Source organism: Candidozyma duobushaemuli, assembly GCF_002926085.2.
Source record: "Candidozyma duobushaemuli strain B09383 chromosome Unknown B_B09383, whole genome shotgun sequence".
NCBI lineage: Eukaryota > Fungi > Ascomycota > Pichiomycetes > Serinales > Metschnikowiaceae > Candidozyma > Candidozyma duobushaemuli.
In genome coordinates this window covers 1,215,867-1,238,956 of record NW_020289895.1, presented here as the reverse complement: position 1 = coordinate 1,238,956, position 23,090 = coordinate 1,215,867, and the positions used below count along the sequence as shown (strand labels likewise).

Sequence of the window (23,090 nt, the reverse complement as noted above, 5' to 3'; positions counted from 1 at the left end):
TCACAGTTTGGCACAGTACTGGAGAGCTTAGTTATCCTTCTTGGGTGGAATAGTTCCCTTGTAATAGTCACGGCCAGCACGAAGAGCCATTGTCAATATGGCCAGGGCAAAGCCAATTGGAGGAATCAAGTCCGCGTAATGCCAGATCCAATTGGGTGAAAGCTCAGCAAGGACAGACTTGACGTTCTCCTTGAGCTGACCCACGCTTCCGTTATTGTCCAACACAATATCGGCTCTATAGTTTCTAATTTCATTGGAAAGCTGGCTTTCAATTCTGTTGCGGGCGTCTTCCTCAGAGAGTTCAGGGTTTCTCTCCAAAAGACGCTTGAGCTGCCTTTCTTTTTCTGTAAACACCGTCACTGTGGCACCGCAAATGCTGTGAATACCAGATTCAAACAAAAGCGGCACGTCCAAAATGACCATCTTGTGACCACCCGCATAGGCCTTAGCAAGCTGCCAGACCATCTCCTTCTTGACGGCACCATGGACAATTTTGTTCAAAATCTTGAGTTTTTCTGGTTTTCCAAAAACAGCCTTTCCCAAAGCGGGCCGATTGAGCGAAGCGTCTGTGGGGTCGACCAATCCAGTCACATCGTCACTGAAAGCAGCCACAACTTGTTCGTAAGCCTTTCTGCCAGGCTCCACAACCTGACGAGCAATGACGTCAGCGTCTATAATAGGAACTCCATTTTCGGCAAACTCTTTGGATACAGTGGACTTGCCGCTAGCAATTCCGCCAGTGAGTCCGATAACAAGCATGGTATGGTGAGAAACCAAAGTGAGAATCCGGGGTGTGGAGTTGTAGGTGAAGTCACGTGGCACCAACACCAGAAAGTATAATAAACGGTTGAATTATCCAAAATGACAGATTTTTAAATTCCAGGTTTTTATTTTGAAATCTGCACCTGCCTCTGTTTGCCCACTTGTGTTATCTAGGGTAGACTTCGGTGGGGACTGCATCAACTGTTGATGCTCATCCGGAAAAGTCTACTACTACCAACCATGGCAACCAAGATCCTCGGTGCAGGGGCCATGGGGCTGCTTGTGGCGCATGAGTTAGCCCGATTAGGAAAAGACCCGGTGTTGCTTTTCAAGTCGAAGCAGCGTCTAGGGCTGTATCTTTCGGCAGGATCGAAAATCACCTTAGTGAGGCCTCACAACGAGTCTGTGGAGACTACAGCTCAAACCATCAAGGGCGAATTGGCGCCGCTACCGTCTGTGAACGGTCCGATAGAGAACCTCGTCATTTCCACAAAATCGCATTCCACCGTCACCGCTCTCGGTCCATACATTCCGTTTTTGAACGAGACCCTGAACGTGCTAATATTGCAAAACGGCATGGGCATGGCCGAGAAGCTCAAAAGCACTTTTTGGGCGTACTCTGGAAACATGCCTTCCATATACGAGGCCATCTCGACGCACGGAGCATACAAACTGACGCCGAACCAGGTGAACCATGTTGGAATGGGAAAACTCACTATAGCGCCAAAGTTCACGAAAAACTCCGAAACACCCGAAATGATCCAGGATCTCTTGAAGAGCTCTGGTCTCAATGCCAGCTACGTTTCTCTGAACGCTATGCTTATCACGCAGATGGAGAAATTGGTAGTGAACGCTTGCATCAACCCACTCACCGCCTTGCTAGATTGTTTCAATGGTGATCTTCTTTACGGCGCTCAGGTTATCCCAATGATGAAAAAGGTGACGAAAGAGGCCGTTCAGTGTTTTCAAGCCGAGTTTGGTGCTCAGATTGAGGACATTGACGGCGCTAGAATGCGGTTAGATCCAGATAGACTCATAAACACCGTTTTGGAGGTTTGCAAGGCGACATCGCAAAACAGCTCCTCGATGAGAGAGGACGTTAGACACATGAACAAGACTGAGATTGACGGCATCAACGGTTATATTGTCGGTCTTGGAAAAAAGCACGGCATTCCTACCCTGACGAACAAGTTGTTGGTGCTGATGGTGAAGAACAAGGTATCGATCGAGCGTGGAATCGAAAAGTCTGCCCTCGATGATATATAATGCTGGTGGGGAAGTGTAAATAGCATGAACAACGTGATACGAGCATGGAGGTGAGCGATGTAGATCCATACTAAATTATGAGCAACTTTATCCGCCAATTTCCTCTATGGTCCTCTCTGCTATAGCTTTCGTGTCGCTGTAAAGCACAGAAATGGCCTTTATCCTCAGATCCTCCGTGTCTATCGCCAATTTCTTATCACAGTCTCCCACGATCTTCGTAAGGATGTGCTTCAAAAGCACATGGCTCTTGAGCTGGTACACTGTACCATCAGAAATCCCATCCACAAAAGCCTGGAGCTTTCTGGATTGAGCCGGATCGGATTCTTGCAAAGTGGCTAGAGCTATTTCTGTTCTGAACGACATTCCCATATCGTTGATGGTGTAATCTGCGTAGTAGCCTGCCTCCTTGAGGAAAGCGACATGCTGGGGCCGAAGAAGGGGTGTAATATAGTCAGAAACGTCGATGTAGTTCCACCGGTTTTGTGGAATTGTGAAACTGTACTCACATAAAAGAAACTCGTTGGAGTGGGGCCCGTAGCTGAAGTATAATTCCATGCCAGGCGTGTAAACTGATGAAGTGAGAACATGGAATCCATGGGTGTCTATCTTTATTCCACATTCGTCGTTTCCCAGGTGGTTTAGGAAATCCACATAGGGCGCTAAAGTGAAATTGTCGCTCGAGTCCTTTTTCTGTGGCATCTCCATGTACAAGCAACGGGAATTGATACACATCCAGGCCCAAAGGAACTCGACTTTGTCTAGGGTGAGGTCTAAAAATGCATTAACTGTGGCGTAGTCCGTCTCGAAACGCTTGACGACTCTTTCTGAGTGTTTTCTTGTGGATCTGGGCAAATGTCTCGTGAGATCCTCGTGGCCAGGCGATTGAAGCACCGTCCATACCACTGGAGCCAAGGAGAGCTCCTCTAGCTCAGGAAGCATATCCAAAAACGGTTTCCAGAAAGAGTTTGTTCCACGCCGTTTTTCAAGCACAATGTACGCGCTCAAGAACTGGAACGACAGAAGCGCCAAAATGCCGTCTAGCGTGAGTTTTTGGTAGATCTGGGTGATTTGATCTTGCGGAGTCTTGGGGACGTTGATTTTGGCATAATGCGGCTCTGACAAAGCGAAACCTGCAAATTTCGACACGTGTGCAAGTGCCGTGGTGAAATTGAGCAAAAGCAGGTGGGGTACATTCACAATTTCCTCCAGAGACCCGATTCGGCCTGTGGCGTAGAGGCCTCTACCGGAATCAGGGGTATTTTTCACGGTGATTTTCGGCGAAACAAGCGACAGCGCAGTATTGGCGCTAAGCCACTTCAAAAGCGTGCCCAATTTGGCATCAAAGTCTTTCATAAGTGTATTTGTAGAATATCACAGGAGAAGTAGATGGAGTGGTAGGAAGGCATCTACAGCGCGTGCAGGATGTTGATAATCCAGCTTACTACAACAGAAAAGAACCACCAGACCCGATTTATGCAATGCGGGTGCTCTGTGTGGCGGAAAAGAACTCCATCGCCAAGGAGGTCGCCAACGTTTTATCTGGTGGACGCGTCAGGCCTCGAAACAGCTTGTATAAATACGTCAAGAACTACGACTTCACCTACAACTTTCCTGGCTTGGGCTCGTGTGAAGTCACCATGACAGCCGTGGCGGGCCACGTGTTGAGCACGGATTTTGGGCCTGAATACGGGTGGGGGAAATGCCCGCCAGGAAGGCTTTTTGACGCTCCGTTTTTGACAAAACCTCCTTCAGATAGCGATCAGAGAGCTGGAATCCATAAGAATATCGTCAAGGAGGCTCGAGGTGCCGACAGACTCATGATCTGGACGGATTGTGATCGAGAAGGAGAGTATATTGGGTGGGAAATCATGAAAGTGGCGCTGGGAGCCAACCGAAGGATAACGTTGGAAACGACCTGGAGAGCACAATTCTCCCACTTGGAGCCTTCTCATGTGGTTCAAGCAGCCAGAAACCCGAAGCTGTTGGACATGCGGCTCGTGGAGGCCGTGGAATGCCGTACGGAATTCGATTTACGTGTGGGTACGCTGTTTACCCGTTTTCTCACCAATATCTACAAAAGCAAGAGGCTAGTGGGCGACAAGGAGGTGGTGTCGTACGGGACGTGTCAGTTTCCGACATTAAGTTTTGTCGTGGACCGGTACATTCGTGTACGGAAGTTTCGGCCTGAACCGTTTTGGTCAATTGAATTGATTGTTACGAAAGACGGACAGAAGGTGAATTTCTCGTGGGCCAGGAACCATCTTTTCGATAAGATGTTCGCTTATGTGCTATACGCCCAGCTTCTAGAGGGTCCTGACAAACCCAGGATCGTCGGTGTCAACACGAAACCAACCTCCCACTATAAACCGCTTCCATTGACTACCGTGGACCTCCAGAAATGCTGCTCACGTTACTTCCGGATGCTGGCCAAGGCGGCGCTAGATGCTGCAGAACTGCTTTATACAGCAGGTTTCATATCATACCCACGTACGGAAACAGACCGCTTTCCTGCTGAGCTTGATCTTCAAAGCTACATCTCAAAACAGACCCAAAGCCCGTTATGGGGTTCCCAGGCTACAAATATCGTTCAGGGTGCTTTTAGAGCTCCTAGGGGTGGCAAACACGATGATAAAGCACATCCGCCTATTTATCCGGTCAAATTTGCATCGCTAGACGTATTGAGGCCTGATCAAAAGAAGGTCTACGAGTTTGTGGTCCGGCGGTTTTTGGCATGTTGTTCTGACGACGCCCGAGGCCTCCAAACAAAGATCGATCTTCAATGGCGTCTGGAGCGTTTCACCGCTCTGGGGCTCCAAGTAACCGAGCGTAACTTCTTGGACGTATACCCATACTCAGACTGGAAATCACTGGCTCAACTTCCTTCGTTCACCGAAGGCCAGGAGGTGCAGCCTTCAAGCTGCAAGGTCAAAGAGGGAAAAACCAGTCCACCTAATTACATGACAGAAGCAGAGCTTATTGCACTCATGGACGCTAACGGGATCGGCACTGATGCTACAATTGCCGATCATGTCGAAAAGATTATTCAAAGAAATTACATCACACGAAGAAAGATTGGGAAAACGGAGACATTTATTCCCACGTCGCTTGGAATCTCGCTCATTGAGGCTTTTGACGCTATTCTTATTGACAGAATCTCCTTGCTGAAGCCGTTTTTGCGAAGGGCTATGGAGGGATTCTTGCAGAAGATTTCGAGGGGAGAGATCACAAAAGTGGGAGTTATATCTCAGCTTTTACCGCTTTACAAAGAGGCGTTTATGGAGAGTAACCAGAAAGGGCACGTCATTACTGATACCTTTATCAGAACGAACAGGGGGTTGTGATACTGGGAGATTACGTTCATTGGGGAGATTCTTCGTGATTTAAACTACATCATTTCTAACACTTTGCATTAGTCAATCCATGACAAAATGAGAAGACGACAATGAAGCCAAAACAAATTTAAGAAAGTTTAATTTCTTAAAAAATCTGGACCAAATATATTCAGGTCGCCTTCCTCTACCGCTTCGGACATTTGCAGCCATTTAAGGAGGTACTGGTGTGAGACGCATCATCAACGCTTGTTTCTCCAGCACTTCCTCATTCAGGTTACTTCCCATAATGCCACCTAAACAGGTATGCAAATTCTTTCAACAGGGTAATTGCCGTTTTGGGAACTCGTGCAAGTTTCTTCATCCGTCAGGCCAACTGCTTTTCGGCTCGCAACCGACCAATCCGGCTTTAAAAGCCTTCCAAGACAGAAACCCAAATGACTTGGCCAGAACCATCCAAACTGATCTCAGTGAACTCCCGTATTTCCAGTTCAAGCCTACTTTGACAACATACGGTGTCAATGAGTTTACGGCCAATAGTTTGATCGAAGGCAGGGATATGTCGCCTGAAGAGCTCAGACTACAGTACATGGAGGCAGTCGCCAACAATAGTTTGCAGGCTTACGACAAAAACTTGGAATTGAGGCAAAGGGATATGGAGTATTGCGTCAACGAAATCAAATCCAAGGACAGCCTCGCCGCAAGGTACCAGCAAGTCGGAGCGACACGAAAAGAACTGATCAAGCCGTTTATCCCCAAGACTTTAGAGCAGAGTATTAACGATTTACAGAACAACGCTGGTTTTGGCGGGTCCGGTTTCGGTAACTCTGGAGGCTTCGGCTCCCCTGGCTTCGGCTCCTCGCCATTTGGCAACACAGGTGGGGCCTTTGGTTCACAAAGCACATCTGCCTTTGGACAGCAAAATACACAACCATCGGCTTTTGGACAGCAAAATACCCAAAACTCGGCTTTTGGTGGACAGAACACTCAGAACTCAGCGTTTGGCTCACAAAACAGCCAGCCTTCTGCGTTTGGCCAAAGCGGTTTTGGCCAACAACCTTCAGCATTCGGCCAATCAGGATTTGGCAACACAGATAATAAGACTTCGGCATTTGGTAATTCAGCGTTTGGCTCTCTGGGACTGTCTGGTGGAGCCTTTGGATCACAAAGCACTGGAGGAGCGTTCGGATCTCAGAATAAGGGAGGCGCTTTCGGTTCCCAAACTACGGGAGGAAGTGGTGCGTTCGGCTCTCAAAACACAGGCGGAAGCGGCGCCTTTGGTTCTCAAAATACAGGCGGAAGCGGTGCTTTTGGGTCACAGAATACATCAGGTGGAGGAGCTTTCGGATCACAAAGTACATCAGGAACTGGAGCATTTGGCAGCCAAGCTACTACACAAAACAAACCCGCCCAGCTGAATTCTGGATTTGGTCAAGCGGGCTTTGGTCAGGCAGGCTTCGGACAAGCAGGGTTTGGTCAGTCGGGTTTTGGACAGCCAGGGTTTGGCAAATCAGGATTTGGTCTGTCATCTGGACAGTCGGGCTTCGGCCAACTGGCATTCGGCAGCTCTAACACAGGCAACACAAGTAACACAGGCTCAGGCTTTGGTCAGTCCAGCACATCCAATCAGTCAGGTTCAGCATTTGGTCAAAGCGCTTTTGGCCAGACCAATACAAACAGCGCATTTGGAGCAGCAAAGACTCCAGAACCCTCTGGTTTTGGTAAATCGGCTTTTGGAAGCTCTCAACCCAGTGCCTTCGGCGGACAAGCACAAACTCAATCTGCATTTGGTCAAAGTGCACCAAATACGACCTCGCCGTTTGGCCAGGCGGCAGTTCAACCAGCACAAAATCCATTCGCTCCACAGCCTGCGGCTGGAACCCAGGCACCAACGCAAACCAATTCAGGATTTGGCGGTTTTTCAAGTAATCAGCCCTCAACCACATCACAGGCAAACAGCACTACTGAACCTTACCCAGATGCATACGACGAACCTGCTTTCACTCTAGGCAAGGTCCCTGAAATACCACCTCCGCAACAAATCTGTCATTAGCATAGGCCACTAGGCCATTTTAAGCATATAATAATTAATTTACATAACCGTACATGGGCAGTTGCAGCCACGCCTGCACCCGTACACCTCACATTATCAACATCTCCAGGCGTGCAACTCACACAGTAGAACTTTCCAGCCATGGCATGATTTGTGTGGAATGCGCAAACCCAAACATCAAGCTGCTCTTCACCGAGTTTAAAAGCAAGTACATCCAGATGACTGTCTGTCCTGAATGCGGAAACCTAGCGGACAAGTACATAGAGTTCGATTATGTCATACTCTTCTTGGATGTGCTCCTCCTCAAACCCCAAGCATACCGACATTTGGCATACAATGTCGTGGAAAGCTCCATTTTTTCCAACAAAGACAGTATCCCCTTTTTTGAAAGGTACAAGCTGCTTTTGCGCTATGCTGCCCTCACGATCCTCTTCGAGGTGTACCTCAATTGGGCATACGAGGAAAAGCATGAGACACATAGTATCATAGTGGCACGTATTTTGCAGAAACCAGTTCCGCTTCAATACTTGTTTTTCATATACCAGCAATTGGCCGAGCGTGTTGTGCTCTGTGTGCTTATAGACAAGTGCTTCAGGTTCTTCATAGGCTGGGGAAGAGAGCCCAATAATAACCTACCGCCGAGGTTTCAACGGGGTTACCTTGTGGCTGTACTCTTGCTGACTGTTTTCATGTCCTTGTCCATCAAATGCATTCCTATCATCATGTTGATATGGCCTTACGATAATCACACTGTGGCATCATCCGTGGTTGATATCTTAGGCTTGATCAATACCATTGAAGCGCTCCGAATGAACATTGGATCGTCTTACTTGCTGACATCAGCCATTGTCGTTGGCGCATCCATTTTGCTGATCTTGTTTCGGAAGTTTGCAATCAGCCTTTTGCTTGCAACTTTCAGCGACTCAACATTCACACAGTTGTTTGTTGGCGAGCTTGTACTTTGGCAGGAACAGGCCAAGACGATCAAATTACTCTTTGTCGACTAAAATTCAGGAATGGGCTTCTTGGCCGTGTGTCCATCGGGCCCGATCACAAGAATCTGATTATTCTCCAATGCGATAATAGGACCATCGAGGTCGTTGATCAAATCAGGATACTCGTACGTCTGAGAAAACTCTCTGCGCTCGTCAAGGGTTTGGCCCCTTCCCAGATCATTATCGCCCACAAGATCTTCCTCTTCGTCACCGTGGAAAGGCAACTGGTTGTTTTCGATGGCTCTCAAGGCGATGAAAGAAGACAATGGAATGTAGTGCTTGTGGAAGTTCCAAAGCACAAACAAGGTGAATATGGCCAATGGAATCATGAACGTTGCACAGACAAAAGCCTTTTGCGATGCAAGGGTACCAAACATGGTGGTATGGAAAATCAAAAGGCCCAAAATCAGCCTTCTCACCACCAAAGGCCAGACCTTACCGGTGTTATGAGGCGGATGGACGCATGCATAGAGCAACTGGTACTTGAAGACAAAGTAGCCAATAATGAAGTAAATCAATCCTGCGGTGAGGATCTTGGTCGAGATCACCGAGTAGGTAATCGTAATAATTAATACAAGGATGGGCTGTGGCAACTGCAACCCAAAATTAAAGACTGGTGGCTTGTAAAGATCGAGATAGTCCCTTGGGGTCTTGCACCAGAATATGTTGCCGATTGGGTACTTGAGAAGGTTTCCCAAAAGAAGCAATTTATACGGGAAGATACCAATACCCTGAAGAATAATCAAGTCCACATAAAACAAACTCAACTTTTGAAGCGAGTAGGCCAACTGGTAGGCAAGTTGGGCAGTGTCGCTGATTATAGCTGTTCCAAAAAGTGTGAACACAAGGAACAAATTCACGAAGATGTAGAAAAAGTTTTTGGACACGATGGATAATTCTTCGTCACCGTGTGAAGTGTAGCCCTGCCTTTTGGTGACCCAAATGTAGAAGTAAGGCATGACGATGTTGAAGATGGTAAAGACATAGGGTGGTAAAATACCCGTGATGAGGTATTCGGCCCATTTGTGGTCCTTGAGGAATTCACCGAGTTTTGGGGCGATTTTTGAGATCGTCTTAACGTTCAAGAAATTGGATAAGAACTTCACGGGGAACACCAAAAGCACCGAAACAAGACCGATGAAAACCATGACAAAGAAGATCCTCGTATTACGCTCCTTTCTTGTTAAGCAAAGGTTCTCCCAGATGATATCGTGAGGAGCAGGAGCCAAGCTCGTGATTAAGTGATTCACCTTGGGGTCAAGCACAGCCTGAGCTAGCATCTGGGCCTGAGCCACAGAGCGCATTGTGATGAAGGCCGTGGAACTAGGAGGAAACTCGCGGAGTCTGTAGCGTTTGATTTCCTTATCGATGATCTCAAGCTGGTTGGTGTAGTAGCTGATACAGTCGACTTCGGGCCCAAAGAGGCCGAGCCATCCTTTTCTCATTTTAGGTCTCTTAGCGGCATCGTCGTTGAGAAGGGGAAGCTGACTGGCGCTTCCTTCAAGAGCATCGTGATCGTCAATGTGCTCAGAAATCTGATCGATAATGGATGGTGAGGAGGTAGCTGAAGCTGCATCGCTTTGCACTTCGTTGGAGCCCTCTTCCTCGTCTGTAAATGCTGTACCCAGAGGCTGGTGGAGATTGAACAGATCGCCAATCGAAGGTCGTATCCTGGAGGTCATGACATCTGTGGTGTTATTCAAGCCGTTTGTCTCAAGATACTCCACCCAGGCCATCTCAAGGTGTCTCATAACCTTGCGGCGCATCTTGATCAACGAGTTGAGTGCATTCCACTCCTTCACCACCACCACATCGTGAACCTCTCCCACACCAAGCAGGTTGATATGTCTTTTCAACGCCTCTTCCTCACGCAACAGAGGCAGGATTCCAGAAAGCTTGATCGTGCGGTCTGTGATCGAACTCTGCTTACCGAGGTATCTCTGTCTCATATCGATGATTCTTAAGGTCTGCTTGTGGAGTAAGTAAATGACAAGCCCGGTAAAGACATACGTGAAAAGCGTGTACATCCACAAAATGGGCTCGTGATCAGGTTTCTTATGCTTAAGGAGCTCCACAAGGTTAGCATGAAACCCAGCCAGCCTTATCAGGGTAGAATTACGATCATCATCGTCGTCTGGATCTGGAAGGTCCATCCGGCCAGTGTACTTATATCTGACAGGCAGAATCACCGTCACAGCAAAAACAACACACGTGGCGAGAATCGTGATACACGTTTTGAAGAAACCAAGAAACACAACAGCGTCTAAACCAGCATGTTCTAGCACCTGGCTCTCGCTTATCTTAAAAACAATAGGCACCCAGCCAAAAAGCAGATTTTGTGAAAGCGGCGGCAAGTTCTGCCGCAGGTGGCTGTGGACGTAGTTTTGGTTGATTCGGTTGAAGTTAGCCACATAGATCCTGGGGTACTTCTTTCGTAGTATACAAAAGATAAGAAAAGCCGAAAGCCCGAGGAACAACGCCACGAGCAACTGCACCCTAGCTATCCGGGTTCCGGCTCTGTAGCCGGCTCCGTCCCGAATCGGGTCGTAGATGGGCCGTGATACGTTGGTAAGAAGGTCCATTGTGGTGTGATAAGAAACCCTGGCTTGCTTTTAGTATGTGAGGTCACGTGACCATTTTTGACGATGACCGTTTTAGTCGAGGAGTTCCCACGATAAGCAGGAGGCAGTGGGGTCAAGCAATTTTTTGCACTTCCATTATAGCAGAAAGACAGTTTGAAGATGAATGTAGGAACGGGAAGAGGGCTTTTGGTGGGTGACCTTGTCTGGTGTACGGATGTGCCCTACATCAACCCGCTCTGTTTTCTATTTTGCAACCATTATGTCCTACCTTGAGATCAAGCGAATTGTCGAGGAGCAAATCAGCAAAGTCAGCCAGCCCGTCGAGATCACCAACGAGGTGCGGCGCGTGATGGACAAGTACGGGATCCCCGAAGAAAAGGTAAAAAACGGCCTTCTCAAGGTGAATCTACATATCAAAAGGCAAAACAAGCACAGATTCAGCAAACAGGTTGTGCACCAGCTCGTGCAACAGATCATCAAAAACGAGCACGATAAGCTTTCAAAGGTGAATGAGCAGTTGCAGAGGGTCCAGCAGCTTGTTCAGCCTGTAATTATTCCAGAATCCCAAGGAGGACTATCGATCAATGAACGAGTGAGTAAGTTACAAGAATTGGCCGAGGTTCTCCCGGAGCCAGCTTACCTATTTGCTTTGGATGCTAAAGAGAACGATGAGGAGGAGGAGGAGGAGGTAGAGGAGGCTGCAATGGACGAAGACGAAAGGGATCAGGAAGGTTTGATTGTGGATGATGAAGCCAGAGTCGAGAGAATTCTGAGGAAGAAGCTTGAAAAGGAGTACGCCAAGGCAGTCCAAGAGGAAATCAAGGAGGACGTGGCCTCCCGCAAAGAGTCCAACGAGGAGCTCCGACAGAGGTACACGGATCTTCGAGAACAGCTTATACAACAAAGCCAAGCGCTCATATACCAGCAGCAGAAAAACGAGTATTTGGAGATGTTGGCGAAAAAGACCGAGACGCTACGAGAGGCGGACTTTCTGGACAAGGACGGGCTCGAAGCACAGATTACGCGGTTTCGGATTCTTGTGGAGAAGCTTGAGTATGCCACTTCGCAGAGCTGAGGGGCGAGGGGGTGAGTTTTGACGAGGAAGTGAGTTTGGTTATGAGAGAGAAAAGAGTCGAAGAGGGCCATTTAAATGAGTGGAAAAGACCAATTTGGTAGTCTATGGGGCAATAGGTTACGGGGCAAGAATTCCTATTGATTACAGACCATGAAGCGGCTTTTTGGACCAGACAGAACACATATATAATACTGTCTCCATTAGCATCAGGTTGTTGCATTGTCTAAATGAAAAGATCCGCTCCAATTTGTGGCCGTTTGGTATGATCAACCTTTAAGGTGAGACATGCATCGAGGATAGCACATCCAACATAGCGCATCTGGCTTGCCGGTCAGCCGACTTACGAAAAGTTTCATTGATTGATTCACCGGTGTGTTATGTAATTGTGGGTTGCAATTTAATAAGAGGAGCTCAGTTGGGCTCCATAATCAGATACCAAAGCTCACATGTAGTGTGCTCCAAGTGCGTTCAACATAGTACTCAAAGATTCACTACCGCCTGCTCGAAGTGGGGTTTTGACACCAGATATTTATTATAGCTTGATGCTAGTAAGTAAAAGTCGCAAATGCAAAACTGAAGCACTCTCTTCTCGGTTAGCCATTAAGCCAGCTTTTGAATAAGTTTTTCATCGTTTTTACAAGGCTTAATTGAAAAGCTTCAAGCAGATAGGCTTTCTAAAAATTTAAGAGATTATCCCGATCACTAAAACCTGGCTTCTCCTTACTAGACTTCTAAACCGCTTCAGCCATAGGGAAACCCAATAGTGGACCCATACTCGAACCAGCAAAACCTTCAATATTTAACATAATGCAGAGGAAGCTTAAGTAGTTTTCAAATTCCACGCTAATACTGTGTTATCGAAAAACGTCTTTACTTCCCGATTTTTCACACCTTCTACTAAGTACTGCGCAGTTAGATCCATCCACACCGTGAAGTGAAATAAACAGTCAAGCCCAGCCCATAACACGAAAGCTACTCAGGCCATATTATCACCTCATCACCTCATCAAGCTAATAAGGACTAATCGATCATCAAATCACGAACATCGTCTCTCCATTCTCATCTCACCAGATGAACCCCCAACAAAATTCACCTCCCATCGATTACACCTACAAATCTCGAAGATGAGCAGTCTATTAAACGCGGCTATTAACTTAGTCGAACAAACCGAAGCCCATGTCGTCGTCAGACTCCTCCTTGGCCTCTTCCTCCTTCTTCTCCTCAGCAGCAGCCTCGTCAGCACCGCCAGCAGCGGCAGCGGAGCCAGAAGCGGCAGCAGCGCCAGCGGAAGGCACGGAAGCCAACTTGGTGTTGCCCTCGGCGATCAACTCCTCGACAGACTTGCCATCCAACTCGGACAACAAGGTGGAGATTTTGGACTCATCAGCCTCAGCACCAACGGTCTCCAAGAGAGCGGAGATGTCAGAAGCGGAGGGGTTGGCGTTACCGCCCTGGACCAACAAAAGGTAAGCAGCGAGGTACTTCATTACAGAATAATCAGTTTAAGCGGAAAAGTGCAGACTATCCTTTGGATGGAGATTGAGTATGAAGATTTTTTTCGCATATATAGACACCTGTACCTCCGGGCCCAAGATGCCCCACCAGCTGCACCCCTAGTCGACCCAGTAGGGCTATTACGGTGTTTATTTTGCTTGTAAGGGTGCTTTAATTGGTATATTTGACGAAATAGAAAGTCCCACGGCCCTGGAGTCGCCTTTGAAGGGTGTTGGAAAATTGGCGGTCACGTGACCGTGTTTATTGGGCTCCCCAAACCCTCCGTCAAAACCCACTAAACCTCCTTCAATTGGGCTCAAAATTGGCGGGTAGACTAGTTTTGAGCCAATAAAAAGGCAATTTGGCTTTGTTTACACCAGGAACGTCCACATGCCTGGGGGTGGTGGGACGGTAATTTTTCAAAAGAACGTCACTGGGTCACGTGATTGCATCACATACTCTCGTCTAGGGCTCCAGCCGCGCCAAACCGCTAGTTAACCTGTGTGGCTCACGTGACTCCAACTCCCGCACCGCTGCAGCCCCATACACTCCCTGCCAGACAAAAATTTTCATCCATAATCCTAGATTTTTCTTCTGTTACAACCACACAACCATGGCTGAGACTAGTATGTACCCACCCACGCCAGGCAGATGAGCATGATATGAAATCCCGTCACCACTCCAAATACGTCCTCGAAGCCCCCGTTCAAAAAGGCCCCATATATCTCGAGTTATTTCCATCCAACGAAGTTATGTTGAATCACATTGAATTCCACCCAAAACTCAAATTTCTACAATAGCGACCATAACGATCATCCCACCTCATTCAATAACTTCAAACGAATGCCTTTTAGTCCCCGTCCATCTGCCTCCAACCTTAATCCCAACTCAATACTAACCCAACAGACACCAGGAAGAGAACCTTCAAGACCTTCTCCTTCAAGGGCGTTGACCTTGAGCAGCTTTTGAAGATGGACACTGACGAGTTCACCAAGCTCTGCGGCGCCAGAGTCAGAAGAAGATTCTCCAGAGGCTTGGGTGCCAAGCCAATGGGTTTCATCACCAAGTTGAGAGCCGCCAAGTTGGCTGCCCCAGCTAACGAGAAGCCAGCTGTCGTCAAGACCCACTTGAGAAACATGATTGTTGTTCCAGAGATGATTGGCTCCTTGGTTGGTGTCTACAACGGTAAGGTTTTCAACACCGTTGAGATCAAGCCAGAGATGGTTGGCCACTACTTGGGTGAGTTCTCCATCACCTACACCCCAGTCAGACACGGTAGAGCCGGTAACGCTTCTTCCAGATTCATCCCATTGAGATAGGCTGTCATATAGTAATACTAGTATAAGAGAACGGCGTTGTAGGTGCTGTGGAGGTTAGATGAAGTGATGTAGTAGTTGGTCACTTACACTGAAGACTAGGAAATGGCATGGTTTTGGAAAATGTCCGTGAATATGGAGTCTTAAGCTATCGGGTTCGTGCAATATATGAACTAATGAACTACCAGACCGTTAGATACGCTAGCTATGGTGCCTCGTACTACTAGATATGACTTTTGTTAATTTCAAGCAAACTACCTTCTTAACAATTGCAAAATACATTTGAATACTGCAAAGTCTAGTATAGACTGGAAAGCATAGTTGTGAAACCTCTACCGTACCGCTTATTGTAGTGCGTCAGATTGGCTGCAACAGAACACACCATTCTGCCAAACGAAACAGGCCAACAAAACCACCTATACTAAAAATTCTATAAATCTTCAAACTCACCAAACAGCAATTCAATTCTCCTTTTTCACATTCTTCCTCCCCCGGTCCACCCCACATCCACCCCGCCATCTCATCTGCGAAATACTCATCTCTGAGTCACCTACAACTACATCACCAACAGCCACAAGAACCACCCAGGCCGGAAATCCCCTGAAAAACCAAACATATTCCTGTATCTAGCTCCTCCCTCCCCTTGTGAAAATCCTATCTTGACCTTTCCCTCCTCCTCCCCACCCTTGAATCCTCACCATGGTAGATCCTGCTAAGGAAGTGGCGTTTGGAGCAGCCGCTGGGTGTGTGGGAAAGCTTATAGAGTTTCCGTTTGACACGGTGAAAGTGAGGCTACAACTGGCTTCCAGCAGGCTCCTGACGTTGCAGGTTGTGGGGTCGACTTTTCGAAACGAAGGTCTCATCAACGGCTTCTACAAGGGCATCCGAGCTCCAATGGTTGGAGCTTGCATGGAAAACGCTGTGCTTTTTTCTGCATTCCAGTACGGCCAGGAGATCGTCAAGAAAACGACCAATTGGGAACGCAACGGTCTTCCTGCGGTGTGTGCTTCAGGTGCTTTTTCAGGTTTTGCTGCTTCTTTCGTTTTGACCCCCGTGGAGCTTGTCAAATGCAAATTGCAGGTTCTGAATTTACACACGCATTCGAAAACGGCGTCGTACGGGTCCGTCGTGGCCAGAATCATGCAGAACGAGGGTCTTTTTGGACTCTGGCATGGTCTAGGTTCTACACTTCTTCGAGAAATGGCCGGAACCGCCGTGTGGTTTGCCACGTACGAAGAATCGCTAGTTGCACTTAAAAAGACGTATCCAGCGGCTGAAAACACAAATTGCTTGCTTTCGGGCGCCGCTGCTGGGTTCATGTTCAATTTATCCATTTTTCCAGTCGACACTGTCAAGCTGATGATCCAGACTCACGATGTGACGCTGCCAGCGCTGGAAAAACTCAAAATCAGCCAGGCGGTGGCGGCGTTGATGTCCAGAAAAGGCGGCATCACCAACTTTTACAACGGTCTATCCATCACATTGATCCGTTCGATTCCAGCCAACGCCGTCATTTTTTACGTCTACGAGTACCTCAAGACCAATTTCTAGAGACTGGCGACAGACTATTTATTATACAGCCGGGATTCCTGGTGGTGATAGACATCCATAGACGAATAGACAAAACGAAGAATCATGTGTGGGCATATGTAGTTTGGAAAATGTTAATTATCATGACACCAGAAGCTTTATTAAAGGAAAGGTTGCCTAAAAGTGTCTCAATCTGAAATAGCAAAAAGCCCATTTGGGTTCATCGCTATACACCTTGTCCTGTTCCTTCAATTGCAATGGCGCTTACAAGCACCAACTGAACAGATATCTTACACTGGCCAGTAAACCATATTCACAAAAGTCTTTTGAGCCTTCATTCGACCCTGAACTCAAATGTATATTATCTGCTGAACCACAGATTGAATTGACCCACATCTAGCGAGCCATGGTCATACCACCATCTTTTGCAATTCAATTTTTTGACGTCACTCCCTAACGTCGTTCTCTTGGTTCTCAAAACCGTACTTTCTCCCAAACGACGCCTCAGAACAACGTGGCTGCGGCACGCAAATCATCAGCATTGATCAAATCACAGCCAAGCTCCCAAAGCGTCCTCCAGTGGGAGTTTCTCACGTAGATCGGCCAATCCACACCGCCCCAGATCCTCGTCTTGAGGCCATGCTCGTGCGCCTTGTCAAAGTACCCCTTGAGCTTCTTCTGGTGCTCCTTGGTCAACGAACCACGAACAGCCAGGGTATAGAGATCCTTTCCGAGCAATTGTTCAAGAGAAGCACTGGCGATTTTACAGGAACGTTCGTAGCGTGTCCAATCATCGGCAGAGGCTTCCATGAACTTCTGCAAGGGACAATCAGCGTAGACATAGCGGTTCTCCCCAGAGACCGATTCCTGGTCAATCACGTCCCAAGGCACGTCTCCCGTCAACGTAAGCACCACCGGACCTGCCACGTGTTCGCCATTGTAGTGAGCCAAGTAGTCCTTTTCAATGAATTTCTCGAGGTACGGCTTCAATTTAGAGTAGAGCTCGTGGCCCTCGGTCTTCAAGTCCAACCAGAACAACAACGGCACCTCCGGGGCGTCGTAGAACACAGAAAACTTGGAGTCCGTTTTCTCCAAAATCGGCTCGGAAAACTTCTTATTGGCGCCGTCCAAGAAGTAGTACAACGGATCCAAATACAAAGCGTTCAAGGTGTTTCTCAGCTCAAGGTACACCTGGTTGTGGCCGACGTAGATCTCGTCTTTTTTGAATTCCTGGGTGGTCTCCGTGACCGTGTCGCTGACAGTGTACCCCTTTTCAAAGTGCCAGATGTCTCCTTCCACACTGACTACACCCCACAGCAAGGCATCCAAAAGCGGTCTTTTTCTCCAGTAGTCATTGTGGGAGTGAATGGCCTTGATGTGGACGTCACGTGTGAGGCTTTCCAGCGTCTCGTACCGGTACGCCGGGAGGTTTTGTGTGAGTTGTGGGCGGAAAACGTTGATCATGGGTTGGTAGTAGGACATGGTGAGCAAGGTGAGAATGAGCGGTCCATGTGAGGTCTGGGTACGACAAGGGGGGGGAGATTAGTGTTTTTGACTTTTTTTTTAATGGATTTCGATTTGAGGCGGCAGAGGGTCGTATTTATAGTTTTTTATTTGGTGGAAGGGGCTGTTGGGTGATTTGGTGGACCCCACGTGAATGGGACCCTTTCGCAGCCAATACGAGTCTGTGATAGTGGGTCACTTTTGAAGTTGTTTTTTTTTTTTCCCTTTTGTTTAAAAAACAATTGAAGTTTGCATTTTCAAGCGCCGTTCTTTACGTTATGTCGCTGGAGCAGATACATGGTTGATTGTAGGTGGCGGTTCTCTGAAATGACTATGTTGGTTGATCAGCCTTAAGGTGACATCTCAACCATTCACCAAATAGACGGATCAAAGTAGAACAACTTTGAAATCTATTTCTGGGTAGAGCGAACAAGATCTAATCTTCCTGGCTGAGCATGATGTGTGCTGATCATATAGTGAGGAGAGGATTCTACAATGAATAAAACCAGAGGAATCTATGTGTCAATTTGAAGCATTATTGGAAATTTTGATCTCGGTTAAGATTGAGCCGAGAAGCTCCCCATTATTTTGGTTTCTTCGCCATTAGCCTACTTTCAAATGGGAAACGGAACTCGATAATCTGAGGTGATTTCTTCTACCGTGCGTTTCAGTTGAACACAAATATTATCAAATAAAGCAGCATTCTGGCAAAAAAAAAAAAAAAAAAAAAAGTATTATTCATTCAGGAAATTATTTCCGAGAGCCTATTGGAATACCATCCATCGACGAGAACGGAAAGTGTAGTATACACATGGCTCACAGGAATCGAATGACCAGCTTAGACCAATTTTCTACTAAGCTTCCCCCTTTATTTGAACAAATGCTTCTTACTCCATTGAAATGAATTTGGTAATTCCTCTCATCGAAAAAGACAAAGGCCAGGAAGACGTTGAAAAGAGCATCTCTCAATTAATCCAGGCAAATCCATCCGATTACGTCTCCCACGAAGTTAATTCCATCAAGATCGGCTCCGCAACGTGGTATTTCACTTTGCTTCGAATCAAGAATTTGACCAAGAGCGAAGCCCTGGAATCAGAGTTACAAAACATCACATCAGCCAGGAAAAAGGAAGGTCTTCTGGTTCTTGGATCAGTTCCCAATTTCAACGATGGGTGCCCAAGAATTGTATATTCGGTTGTGAAAAGGAGACAACTTCAATACAGCCACCTTGAAGCGGGGAAAAACTCTCTGTATCATGAACGACAGAACCGTTGCTCCATTACACCTTGTCTCAGAGTTGGAAAAAATCGGATCCACCTTCATTATGGCTTTAATAAATTAGCGGCAGCAGAAGTCTATGAAAAAGAATATTCGAAGAAGTCTATCACATTAGATCAGACTTCTCCTGGCAGTATCCGAGGAAGAATGGGCATCGTCTATCGGAGTGACCCACACGAAGATCCTTTCAGGACCATCATCCTACCAAAACAAAGCATAAATGACAGATTTCTGCTCAAATTCGATCAGTTCAAGCCCGGTTGGTGTCAATGCTTACTGGCTATCAAACTAACAAGAGTAAAAATCACTTTAGTTGAAACCACTACCTGCGTTAAACCAATTGAACACAAGTACGTGTACGAGTCGATTGAGAGGAAAGTGTTTTTTGATAAGTCGTTCGAAGATGCGTGGGTGAATGTCAAAACTGGGCGTAGACGCTTTTATCTCGACTACGATTGCTACGCTTGCAATCTTCCTGACTTGGGTGCCACTTTTTTTTCCGATAACTTTTGCAGAACATATGCTCTTGAATTTCTGGTCTCCTTCGAATGCCCAGAAGGTTGCACTTCTACTTTTACCGGCCTTACCAGAATCACAGTGCCAGAAGAGGAAAACACAAAATACAATATTGACGGAGAAAGGTTGTGCAAAGAGCAGGACTATGTTTTTCTCGAGAGGTTTCCTAGGTCTGGGTCAGCCATACAAGACATCAATCAGTGTATTCTCAACAAAGTGGCTTCCCTCAACAGCGACAAGATCTTGACTTATCAATCTTCAGTCGTCGGGTATCCAGATCGACTTGTTGCCATTATCGTGATGTCCAGATATGGGCCTGCTGAAAAAAAAGGGAACATTGAGAAAGAAGCCATTAGTGGCGAGATCAACCCAAAGAGTGCTGACTTCACCGACGTCCTCATCTTCGATAGTAGTTTCCGTCTCATCTCCTCAAACTGGTTTGACTGTATGGAAATCTCGGACTTCTTGAGTTTGTGTGAGAACAGCGATTCAGGAGATTACAGGCCTTTCGGTGACAATTTTTGGGCAGAAATTTGCACTACGAAAATACTGAGTCCAGATGGTTTTGGGCGTGACTGGTCTATTGTTATTCATCTGGCAAAGAAGTCAAAAAAGGTGTACTTGAAAAGACTTTCAATAGAGGTCGTTGAGGAGATCCAGACGTTTGACGGAGAACATTTTGCATCAGAGCGGAAAGTCAACCTTGTGGAAGACAGACCGTTCAAGGGTTTTACCGGTAAACTCTCGCTAAAAGAAGGAAAAGTTACCATCCCAGCAGAATTTTGGAAAGACAAGTCGTTTTCGCTAAAAAGCACGATTTTCGGGCGAGCATTTCTGAGGCAATCTCGAGTTGTGGTGAAGTTAAACCTTGCTTCTTTCATGGCTGCAACGGAATATATCGTAGCAGAAACAGTTGTGAAAGTCCTGGGCGATTACAATTCCTTGAATAGTGAACCTACAGAGCCACCCTCTTATGAGTCAGGGGCGATGAAGGAAGTGGAAGATTCTAAAGATCAATAAAGACATGATTTAATGAGTTGCACGGGATACCTCTACTCTGCTGCAGATGTCAACCTGTCAAAAATGCGGCTTAGCTGCATGGAAAAAAAGCTTTCAAGCTGTACCGACGCTGAATGCCCTTGAGATCTAAAATGCAGTTTTGTTAAATCTTACCCCCTAATTACATCTACATCGAACGTCCCCAGATCACATATTACCCAATTCATTAAACATTACTAACTAGCCTCATGTAGACTCTTCATCTTTGACCAACGGCGATGCAGATGGCGATACCGGTTCACAGAAACGGAGAAAACGCAGGAGCGTCTGGCTGTGTTTCCGTAATAGATGCGAATCGAGCTCGGGCTCGACCCGCGTGGTGCTTTCCAACAAAAAGATCACCTTTGTTAGAGCTTCCGAAGCGGCCTCGGCGGAAGATATAACCACACTGCTTACTCTTCGCCAACCGTCTCTTCCCTGGGCCACAGAGCCTGTCCAATCCTGGGACAGCCCAAAAACAATCGGATGGCTTCCGTACCCACGAGCAACTTCAACAACTTCACAAATTTCCCCGACGTGCTTGGAAACTTCCGCTAGCAGCTTCCAATGCTCATCTTTCATGTCTTGTTTCTCCACGGGCAACTTCTTCTTTAGCTCAATCTGTGCCTGGCTGTAGAGGCATCGAGCCAGCGCCATGTGCGGATTCAACACGATTCTGTCCTCCTGAAGGGTGTAGTAGACCTTAAGGAAAGACTCCAAGCTCGCGTCGACAATTGGCTCCTTTCTGGATTTGTTCAAGGCCATGGCTGCACGTATGAGCGAGGTGAAATCGTTGAGCTTGCCGTTGTTGAAATCCTCCCATGAACTTGGCGCAATCTCGCCCCTGGCATAACTTTCATTGGCAACCGGAAGCGGGAACTTGGCCTTTTCAGCATCGTCAAACACACCCACATACTCCTCGGAGGCCACTGCATTGTCTATCCAGAAGCTCCAAATCGCACGGACCTTCATCTCCCTGTCCATGCGTTTCCGTCTGTTCATGTTGACGCTGGTGGACAAAAGCTCCATGTACTTGTTGGAATCGACAATCTCGGCAAATTTGGCCTTTACGTCGCTCAACTGCGCTGGATCAGAACGCACGCTTGGTGTTTTCCGCAACAACGTATAGCACACTAGCATGCCGTGGTCGTCCAAGGTATCCATGTACTTGTGGGTCCGTTCGACCCAGGTTTCCTCCTTTCTGTCGATGCTCCACTTGCCGAGAGCGCAAACCCTGGCAATGACGGCGTGGAGAAGAGCAGCGTCATTTCTGAGGAAGAGCAGCTGAAGAAATACGGATTTTGACGGAAGGAGCTGGTCGTTGGGGTGGCAGACCCGGTAGTAGTAGGCCAAAATGTCGCTCAAAACGGGCCAGACCGGAAGCTCGTGGCGTTTCAAATCGCCAGCAGAAAAAGGCCCCTTCTTGGGTTCCTCGGTGTCCAGAGACTCGCTGTCTGGAGACACTTCCTCTCTCTTGGGCTCATCGTAGAACGGATGGCCGTAGAAATGTGGGGGTGGTGGAAAGCCAAAATGACCAGGTGGAGGAGGTGGAGGACCTGGCGGAAACGGCGGATAGTACCCGTACAGCTCTCGTCTTTCGCCGTCGTCTGGTTTCCGAGGAGGTGGGGGACCTGGAGGTGGAGGACCTGGCGGGTAGTAAAAATAAGGCGGGTACGGCGCCATTGGGGGTGGAGGGCGGTGGTGGTGATGATAAGGAGGCGGTGGCGGCGGTGGAGGAGGCCAGTAGTGGCCGTGTTTTGGATGGTGGTGGTGTCTTGGAGGTCCGTATGGAAAGAAGCCACGAGGACCGTGGTGGTGGTGGTAGTGGTGATGGTGGTGTTTGTGGTCGTCCTTGGGGCGTCTTTTCGGGTCTGGCGGGCCGAAACTAGGCGATCGGAGGCCCTGGTAGAAGTCACCCATGGTTGAAGGAGTATCAGGCTCCATCATTGGCCTGTGAAGCCGAGGCAGGAGACTAGAAGGTGGCCCTCTTCTTCTATCGTCATAGTCCGTGCCAGAGTCCACCAGCAGCCTTTTACGGCGCCGTCCGCCACGGTTGCTTTGGACGAAAACACAGGGTATACCGACCATACGGCAATTCAGACAAGTGGGGCCGTCCAGGCCCAGCGAAACAGGCATAAGTTCGCCGTCACACTTGATTTTCTTCTCTCGGCATGATAAACACGCTCTTCTTGCCACCGGACGGGGTCCAGGTTCTGGAGATGGTACTTGCAGAGGCGTTTCCAGCATTTGGGATGGAGACGCTGGAGAAGCCGAAGGCGAAATGGGAATGGGGGATTTCGGACGAGCGGGTCGTTCTGAATCGTTTTTATGTGGTGGCGTGGCCGGGGCCTTT

The 23,090-nt window shown here is 47.7% G+C and overlaps 12 protein-coding genes across 12 annotated transcripts; 6 read left to right on the top strand and 6 right to left on the bottom strand. All coding sequences in view use genetic code 12, as the record gives it.

Annotated features, from left to right (window-relative positions):
- Positions 1 to 27: 27 nt before the first annotated feature.
- Positions 28 to 759, bottom strand: CXQ87_002022 (putative dephospho-CoA kinase; the record flags this gene model as incomplete). Its single annotated transcript, XM_025480544.1, has 1 exon — positions 28 to 759. One exon carries the CDS (start codon positions 757 to 759, stop codon positions 28 to 30), a length of 732 nt encoding a protein of 243 aa, XP_025334844.1.
- A 243-nt stretch (positions 760 to 1,002) lies between these two features.
- On the top strand, positions 1,003 to 2,028 carry CXQ87_002021 (2-dehydropantoate 2-reductase; the record flags this gene model as incomplete). The annotated part of the gene is made up of 1 exon (XM_025480543.1): positions 1,003 to 2,028. The coding sequence occupies one exon, from the start codon at positions 1,003 to 1,005 to the stop codon at positions 2,026 to 2,028; it is 1,026 nt and encodes a 341-aa protein (XP_025334843.1).
- An 87-nt stretch (positions 2,029 to 2,115) lies between these two features.
- On the bottom strand, positions 2,116 to 3,381 carry CXQ87_002020 (protein-lysine N-methyltransferase; the record flags this gene model as incomplete). The annotated part of the gene is made up of 1 exon (XM_025480542.1): positions 2,116 to 3,381. The coding sequence occupies one exon, from the start codon at positions 3,379 to 3,381 to the stop codon at positions 2,116 to 2,118; it is 1,266 nt and encodes a 421-aa protein (XP_025334842.1).
- Positions 3,382 to 3,506: 125 nt separating this feature from the next.
- CXQ87_002019 (uncharacterized protein) lies at positions 3,507 to 8,417 on the top strand (the record flags this gene model as incomplete). Its single annotated transcript, XM_025480541.1, has 3 exons — positions 3,507 to 5,310; positions 5,783 to 7,371; positions 7,593 to 8,417. 3 exons carry the CDS (start codon positions 3,507 to 3,509, stop codon positions 8,415 to 8,417), a joined length of 4,218 nt encoding a protein of 1,405 aa, XP_025334841.1.
- A 57-nt stretch (positions 8,418 to 8,474) lies between these two features.
- On the bottom strand, positions 8,475 to 10,987 carry CXQ87_002018 (uncharacterized protein; the record flags this gene model as incomplete). Its single annotated transcript, XM_025480540.1, has 2 exons — positions 8,475 to 8,479; positions 8,500 to 10,987. The coding sequence occupies 2 exons, from the start codon at positions 10,985 to 10,987 to the stop codon at positions 8,475 to 8,477; spliced, it is 2,493 nt and encodes an 830-aa protein (XP_025334840.1).
- Positions 10,988 to 11,246: 259 nt separating this feature from the next.
- On the top strand, positions 11,247 to 12,062 carry CXQ87_002017 (uncharacterized protein; the record flags this gene model as incomplete). Its single annotated transcript, XM_025480539.1, has 1 exon — positions 11,247 to 12,062. The coding sequence occupies one exon, from the start codon at positions 11,247 to 11,249 to the stop codon at positions 12,060 to 12,062; it is 816 nt and encodes a 271-aa protein (XP_025334839.1).
- Positions 12,063 to 13,216: 1,154 nt separating this feature from the next.
- On the bottom strand, positions 13,217 to 13,549 carry RPP2B (ribosomal protein P2; the record flags this gene model as incomplete). Its single annotated transcript, XM_025480538.1, has 1 exon — positions 13,217 to 13,549. One exon carries the CDS (start codon positions 13,547 to 13,549, stop codon positions 13,217 to 13,219), a length of 333 nt encoding a protein of 110 aa, XP_025334838.1.
- A 620-nt stretch (positions 13,550 to 14,169) lies between these two features.
- Positions 14,170 to 14,875, top strand: RPS15 (40S ribosomal protein uS19; the record flags this gene model as incomplete). Its single annotated transcript, XM_025480537.1, has 2 exons — positions 14,170 to 14,186; positions 14,470 to 14,875. The coding sequence occupies 2 exons, from the start codon at positions 14,170 to 14,172 to the stop codon at positions 14,873 to 14,875; spliced, it is 423 nt and encodes a 140-aa protein (XP_025334837.1).
- Positions 14,876 to 15,571: 696 nt separating this feature from the next.
- ARG11 (Arg11p) lies at positions 15,572 to 16,423 on the top strand (the record flags this gene model as incomplete). Its single annotated transcript, XM_025480536.1, has 1 exon — positions 15,572 to 16,423. One exon carries the CDS (start codon positions 15,572 to 15,574, stop codon positions 16,421 to 16,423), a length of 852 nt encoding a protein of 283 aa, XP_025334836.1.
- A 483-nt stretch (positions 16,424 to 16,906) lies between these two features.
- On the bottom strand, positions 16,907 to 17,884 carry CXQ87_002013 (uncharacterized protein; the record flags this gene model as incomplete). Its single annotated transcript, XM_025480535.1, has 1 exon — positions 16,907 to 17,884. One exon carries the CDS (start codon positions 17,882 to 17,884, stop codon positions 16,907 to 16,909), a length of 978 nt encoding a protein of 325 aa, XP_025334835.1.
- A 921-nt stretch (positions 17,885 to 18,805) lies between these two features.
- CXQ87_002012 (uncharacterized protein) lies at positions 18,806 to 20,719 on the top strand (the record flags this gene model as incomplete). The annotated part of the gene is made up of 2 exons (XM_025480534.1): positions 18,806 to 19,077; positions 19,480 to 20,719. The coding sequence occupies 2 exons, from the start codon at positions 18,806 to 18,808 to the stop codon at positions 20,717 to 20,719; spliced, it is 1,512 nt and encodes a 503-aa protein (XP_025334834.1).
- A 225-nt stretch (positions 20,720 to 20,944) lies between these two features.
- Positions 20,945 to 22,657, bottom strand: ZCF31 (Zcf31p; the record flags this gene model as incomplete). Its single annotated transcript, XM_025480533.1, has 1 exon — positions 20,945 to 22,657. The coding sequence occupies one exon, from the start codon at positions 22,655 to 22,657 to the stop codon at positions 20,945 to 20,947; it is 1,713 nt and encodes a 570-aa protein (XP_025334833.1).
- Between the last annotated feature and the right edge of the window lie 433 nt (positions 22,658 to 23,090).